Here is a 7,399-nt window from a genome sequence, read left to right on the forward strand (position 1 = left end):
TGCGAAGCACAATGGTCCCGCAGGGGTCGCGGGCCAGAAAGTGTATGAATTCGACGCAACAAGGAGGGACATGACACTGACGAGCCCACCTCATCTCTCTTGCCGGCGGCTTATCTCCCTTCAGCTGGCTTGTTCACCGTGCCCCGTCTACCCCTCGGCCCCATCAACGGCCGGTGCCTACTGTTAGACAGGCAGGCAGGCAACTCCTTTCTTCGCCAACCGGCCTACTGGCCGACCGGCAAGGAACTTGGATCTTGAACCAAGGCACCTAGCCGGGCTACGAGGCATTCAGGGACCTCATCAGTGGTGGTATGTTCCCTGTCTTGCGTTAGTACATTGGGTCGCCGCGCACTCTCTCCGCCTCCTCTGCCCAATGTCGCGCAAGCCCGACGGCCCAAAATCCCTAGCGTTGCTGCAAAGAATCGGCATCATGTACTCTTGGGGCTCGCCGTTGAGAAAAGGCTGCAAAAGCTGCAAAGGCTCGGGCACACTCACACGCTTACCAACGGACGCAAGGACGCTGAGTCTGACATCTCTCTGCTGCGCTCCGACCTCGCCTGACCTGCATCTATCAAGCCCAGACTTCATGTGAGTAATTAGCTGCCAGACAAACCCCAGACAACGCCCAGTCCATGGGTACCGCCATAAGCGGCCGTCTGCTCTTTTGACCGGATCGAATCCTGCCCTGCCCTACGTTCCTTCTCGGCGAGAGCGTAACGAGGTAGGCGCGTGGGTGTACGTGTGTATGCACGCTCGCGGCTTGCGCTTTGTTTGTCTCCTCGTCACGAGCGATTTTTTCATATTCCTTCAACCTCGTCGAGTCATCTTCCAATTCTGGCCTCTTTGGTGTCGTGGTTTGATGTCTATGTCAAGGATGGCGTGTGTAGATATTGTGTTGTGTGTGACTCGAGTGTACCTGGTCGGTTCTTCGGACCACAGTGCTCGACATTGGCGAACGGCTTTCTCCTTGCCCCCCTGGCCCTATCCAAAGAGACATACACAGAGTGAGAGAGAGGCGTGTGTACACACCCCCTTTGGCTCGCTCGCGCGCAGGTTTGCGTAACCAGGATCAACCCAATCCCAGGTCCCCATGAGCGTTGATTGCGGAGAGGGGCCAACCGAAGCCCGGACGCCACTCATGGGCTCATCCCTTCCCCTTCTCTCTTTCTCTCGTTCATTTGGCCCGCCGCCGCGCGAAAAAAAAAAAAAAAAAAAAAGGTGCAGGCAGGCGTGTCGAGTGAGAGAAGTGAGGTACGAATAGAGAAGAGGAGGGGGGAGAGAGAGAGAGCACAAAAGAGGATACCAGGACTAGCGCCAAGGGTCCCGAAAGTCTTGTCTCGACAAATTGAATGGCGGCAATGAGGCCTGTCAAAGGACTCGAAGTTTCTCTCACGTCCACTCGTCCACTCGTCTGCGACCCCAAGATGTACCTAGCTTGAACCTGGTTCCGCCTCGAACGCGCCTGTTCTTCTCTCACTCTGGAGACTGGCCCCCCTCCCCTCTTCGCCTCCTCCCGCACCGCAGCACACCGCACACGCCATAGCAAACCATCCATACACCACTGACCAGATACGGGAGACTTCATTGAGAGAAATCGATAAAAGGTGTGGGAACTGAACAATCGTGTCTTTCAGGTTTAGTGGATCCCCCCTCGAGTAAAATTTGAACATTGCAGATCTGAAGCCTTTGTAGCTGTTATTTTCGTTGAGTCGTTTTTATTGAGGTACCGTATGTTTTTTCTAACACTTATTTCCAAGCCATTGTTTTTTTTCCACCTCGTGACTCTCCCTGATTTTCTGCGAGGGGAGTCTCTTTTGTTCATGTTCTTTGTTCTTGAGGGGGGCGCAGAGGGGGCACGAGGGGGTTTCCCTTGTGTTGGTACGAGTACCGAAGACCTAAGGCCAAGGGTCCGAGATGTAGAACAAAGAGAACATGGAACCAGAAGCGTTTTAGTTTGCTTGTTTCCTCAATTTTTTTTTAAAAAAAAACCGTTTTTTCGTCTTTTCTTGTTCGCTGTGACGTTTCTGTTCTTCTGCCGGCGCTGTGATCGATGGCGAAGTAAGGGGTGAGGGTGAGCTTTCAACCAACCTTGGCGGGACCATACCAACTGCCGTATTACCTCAAGAGCCACAACCGAACTAGAGACTTTGGGAACAGAATGGTTGCTCGGAAAGAAGACTCTGGGCATGTAAAGAAAAGGAAAGAAAAAAAACAGAAATAGAAAAAGAAAGAAACTAGCAAACATGAAGAAGGTAATCAAGACTAAGATCAAATGATCAACATACCGGCAGTTCCATCATTCCTCTCTCTCTCTCTCTCTACCCCTCTGATAAATGCCTTCCCGGACCCAAAGTTCTAGTAGCGCCAGTGAACAACACAAAAACCCGTTTCGTGCCGTGCCATTGCCGCCGCCGCGTCCCATGGGGTGGGAACCTCTTAGCACTCATGTTTTTTTCCTTCCGCAAAGGCAGCCTAAGAGGCGCAGACGGGCGGCCATAACGGCCCCTTCCCCCCCTCACCAGGCCCCTCCAGGCCCAAGAACCCAGGCACACGGGGATTGGCGGCATCAGCATGGAGAGAGAGAGGGGGGGGAGAAGGGGATGAGGCTTGGACAGCCGGGCGTGGTTGGTGGTTGTAAACTTGTAAAAAAGAACGCAGGCTAGGTCCCGGGTTTGACAGCATCGGCGGTCCGGCCCCCCAAAACTCTTTTTTGTACAGCAAAATGTACTTTTCTTTTTGTTCTTTACTGCGAGTCCGAGTGAGGGGTTGTTTGGAAGTGGAATAGGGGGGGAAAAGTAAGGTAAACTCGGCGGCGGCACCGGCGGCGGCGGCGGGTGCGGTTGGCTCCTCTCTACCTTCCCTTTTTCCCGTTCCCATTCATTCACTCCCCTTACCCTTCTCTCCCTGCCTTAGGTAGATAGGTAGGTTGGTACGGATAGGTTCCCGTCACCAACAACAAAACATCAGTGCTGAACAAAGCTTCCCCGCGGGCGAACGCACGTTTATCGATATCAGAAGAAGCTTTTATCTGATATTAAAGACGGAAACTGCTGGTCTCGACCTTCCTAACCTCTATGGCTACGTACAGACCGGAAAATCTGTCCGTGCTTTTCCTCCCCCATCCAAAGCGTTAGTTGCTTCTTTTCCCATGGCCCTTTCTTTCCCCTTTCAACCGTCGGATCAATATGACGTGTCACATATAGATGGGGGGTGGGACTCTTTTATTTTTTATTTTATTTTATTTTATTTATTTATTTAGTGGCGGCTTCCTTTCTCGGGATTACGGACTTGGAGACAGCGAAGCAACAACAACAGTAAACGGCAAAATGACAAATATTGAGCGAACGATGTTGTAGCTTGGCACAAAACTTTTCTTCCTTTGTAAAAAAAATACCATCGACAATGTTAGTGCCATAAACAATGCCGACAATGCTACGCTTGGCTTTCAAAATGTATGTTTTGTTTCATTACTTTCTTTCCAAACCGCACACCACCCTTGACGGGGGTATTGCTATGAGAGAGACAACATGACAATCATGAGTAGAGAGAATCGTTGGAATGAAGAAGAAACAGATAACCTCGGTATTCTTGTAGCCCTCGCGGTGCTGCCGACTTCTGACTTTTGTAGGAATAAAAAAAAAACACATCGTGACGGGGGAGAGAGGAACAATAAAACGCGCCCAATTCATGGGATGTAGATAGAATGACGAGGTTATTGTGTGATATCTTTGCCGCCCAGTTCCTTTGCATCGCTTGCGCGATTTCGCCTTCATAATACTTCTCAACGTTTGGGGTACTAGTAAAGATAAGATAAAAAAAAAGTAAGGCAGGGGTTTTGACATGAAAAATGCGACACTCCAGCATGTGTGGCGTGTCGAACAATGGGTACTAAAAATGAGTAAAGGCAGGACAGAAAATCAAAAACAGACGTGTGCCGTGAGGCAGACCAATCTTAACCCTTTCCGTTCCTTTGGGAAATGACTGTGTACGAAAAGAAAAGGTGTAGAACAAAGCTAATAAAAATGGAAGGACCAGTTTCCCGGATCTCGGGAAACCCGCGTACGTGGTATGCTCAAGCAAAATACCTCCCACCATTTCCCAACCCCAGCCCCCAGCAAACACCAAAAAAGCGAAAATCAAGACGATGCTAACCGTGAATTTTTTTCTGGCTGATCCTGGAAGCCGTTCCCGCCAACTCCCCCCTCCCTCATGAAAACTCGCTTGCTCCAGAAGCTCATGCCTGCCCATGCCTGTCGAAGACCGATATGCGTTTTCCATGAACTTTGTAACGTATGCAGCCCGAGTTAAATTGCATAAATCCCTTGCCGTCGTTGCCGCTTTCGCCGACATCGTTCGCAATGATCGAGGTAAAAGCGTTGTCTCCGAGGTTGTTGTGTCGAGAGAAGTTCCATAGCGAAAAGAGTACCTGGCCAGCAGATCCATTCCTGTTTGCGCCGGACTGAGGCGGTCGATATCCGCGGAATAATTAGGATCCTCCCAGAGCACAAAAGACCACACTCTCCCCCCTCCATACGTCATCTTCCTACTTCCTTACTGGTGGACGGTTCAACCTTCCCAACATGTTCCGATCAATGTCATTTGGAGTCGTGTCCACCAAGTTGTTCAAGCTCATTACCGAGCTTGAGGATGCTGCCGGGGTGGAGGAGTTGCTTTGTCGCTGGGTTGCAGCCGCGGCTCGCTCGTCTCCCGTCTGCGGGTGAGGTACCGCCGCTGGCTGTCCAGGGCTATGTCTAGCCGGAGGTGCTCTCGGGTCATATCCGGGGTGGCCGCCCTGCGAATAGCCCATGTAGCCTCCCGGGCTGCTGTGATTCGAGCTCGAGGCCGGTGAGCGACGTCGAGGATCATCTGCAGAGTTTGGATCAGGTGGCGGAGGTCGGAGCTCGTCAACGTCATCGTCCCTCGGTCGCCGCCTTCCACGCTGCGCATCGTATGGCGAGTAGCCGCCCGTCGGAGACGGGAGTGGTTGGTGGTAGTAACCGCCGTTACCAGGTTGAGGGGGGTGGGGGTAACCCTGGGGGCCCGGTGGCGGAGGCAGCGAACCCGGGGGAAGAGGCTGCCCATAAGCTCCATAGAGCGGCGTTCCCGGTGGAACACCTCCCTGAATGGCCGAAACGGGCACAAATGCAGTCGAGCTAGACGAAGAAACGGGCTGGAATATGCATTCCTGGTTCATCCTACTGCAGTTTACGCATTTGCCGCCAGGCGCACTCTGGTAGCCGCTGCACCGAATCTGGAGCATTCAGAATTAGTCTCAAAGAGCTTCTCTGTCGCATCACTTTTTGGGGGGGGGATGTACCTTTCTCTTTCTGCAGTATCTGCAAGCTATAGAAGTCCGTTGTCTTGGGGCGGCTTGCTGCATGGGAGGGCCTCCTTGACCATAGTCGTATCTCGGTGCGCCTGGTGGGTAGTCATATCGTGGACCACCCGGGCCGGGAGGAGGGTAGTCGGCGTAGCGACCCGGAGGCGGCGGGCCTTGGCGGTTGTGATAGTCCTGATAGTAGGGGTCGCCATACTGCTGCTGAGGCTGGCGATTTCTGTAGTAGTCGTCTCTTCCATCTGGCGGAGGAGGATAAGTGGGAGATCTAGGGTCTCCCGGGGGTTGCAACGGCGGCAGTTGCGGCGGATGACCACCCGGTTGCGGCGGCGGGTAGCCGTTAACGGAATTCGGGGAGGCGCTGTAGTTGCTGGCGCGTGGATCGGCGCGCGGGTCACCTCGTGGATCGCCAGGGTAGGACCTCGGGTAGGCAGGTTGGCCGTAGGCGCCGTGAGGATCCTGGATGGAGGGAAGCGTTACTGGTGCAGCCATGTTGGGTCTATGATGTCTGTCGTCGTGGTATCTTGGGTCTTCGGGTGCTCCCACGGGGGGAAGTTGGTGACGAGCTTCGTCTTCTCGGTGTGTAGAAGGCGGCCCTCGTCCTTGCTCCTCTGCCATGCTCTGGTTGCGGCGAGTCCACCCGGATGCCGCGACTAAACCTACACTCTCGTCGCCGCGCGATGCTATCGTGTTGGCGAACAGTTGGTGTCGTGAAGTGGTGTTTGTAGTGGGTGGTGTGGTTAAAACGGGCCCTTGGGGCGAAATGCGATAATGCCGTGCGCGCAAGGTAGGCTTATCCTTCAAACCCTGTTGTCAAAAATATCCGGCCAGGCACGGGAAGGGCAAGAATCATGACCAAGTGGGCTGTGGCGGAGAGAAGAAGGCGCGGCCAGCCAAGTCGGTTGACTCAAGAAGCGCAAGCGCGCACAGGATGGTGGCAGTGGTGGGGGGATTTTGGAGTTGAGTACGGATAGCGGTTGTCGTATAAGCCGTCGGAGAGCGCGGGCGCAAGAGTAAGCAGCGGTAGCACGGCGCGCAAAACACAGCTCGGCGAGATTCGACAACTAGGTGGTACGGATGTGAGGACCGCGTGGCTGGAATGATTAATTTTGAAAATGGCGGATTTGGCAATGATCCGACTCCCGCAATGATGACAGCCGAGCAAACGTGGGTGAATGCGTCCTTGCGTGGTGTCGCTGTGGTCGAGGAATGGAGGTGAGGTCAAGTCGGGATCATCAAACCGAGTAAGTAAAGGTACTAAGTAGGAGACAGTCCCGGTGTGTCGGCGACTTGAAATTTGCCGGTGAGAGACAGCAGCAGCAGCAGCAGCAGCAGCAGCAGCAGCAGCAAGCAGTTGAATGTGCAGACGGGAGCTTCTAAGAATGAAGGTGTCGATGGCGACGAGGATGATGATGTTGCGGTCCCTGGTTTCCCTCTTCTTCTTTTTCTATCGGCTTCTTTCTTCCTATCCTGTCCAGATCCTCCTTCCCCGCGACGGCAGAGAACCCAAAAGGAGAGGGGTTTGCGATGCTGTTCCGGTGGGAAGGAAGGGTGGATGAGAATTGCGAGCGTCGTCGGTCGGCAGGTTGGGAAAAGCAGAGCCAAGTCGGGTGGACAAGGAGCGATGCGCGCAGACAGCTCTTGGTGAAGGAAGGTTTGTAAAGGGAAAGAGAGGTAAGAGAGAAAGGTGAGGTAAGGCAGGCGAGGCAGAGCAGGCGCAAGGCGGGTAAAGTAATGTAAAAAGGGTAGGTAAGGCCCAGGTTGGCGGTGGAGTGGCAGGAGAGGGATTGTGCCAAAGATGTAAGAAACCAAGAGAAGAAAGAGGCGCTACTGCGTGAGGTAGAATTATCCGTAGACGAGTACCCCGTACCTACCGACCGTACTCCATACCTTGACTACCCATACCTTGGACCTTGGGAACCAGCATCCGTACTTTGGGAACTTGGGACCTTGGGACTTGGATGGGCATGGAGCGGTGCGGTGCGGTCGGTACGGGGGGGTAAGGGTAAGGTAGGGAAGGGAAGGGGAAGGGAAGGGAGGGAAAAGGGAAAGGGAAGGGGAGGT

General features: G+C 53.6%; 1 protein-coding gene across 1 annotated transcript; it reads right to left on the reverse strand.

Annotated features, from left to right (window-relative positions):
• Positions 1 to 4,543: 4,543 nt before the first annotated feature.
• On the reverse strand, positions 4,544 to 5,827 carry BDP81DRAFT_458128 (uncharacterized protein; the record flags this gene model as incomplete). The annotated part of the gene is made up of 2 exons (XM_060593373.1): positions 4,544 to 5,251; positions 5,318 to 5,827. 2 exons carry the CDS (start codon positions 5,825 to 5,827, stop codon positions 4,544 to 4,546), a joined length of 1,218 nt encoding a protein of 405 aa, XP_060449908.1.
• Positions 5,828 to 7,399: the final 1,572 nt, after the last annotated feature.

This window comes from Colletotrichum phormii, assembly GCF_030913505.1.
Source record: "Colletotrichum phormii strain CBS 102054 chromosome Unknown BDP81scaffold_3, whole genome shotgun sequence".
NCBI lineage: Eukaryota > Fungi > Ascomycota > Sordariomycetes > Glomerellales > Glomerellaceae > Colletotrichum > Colletotrichum phormii.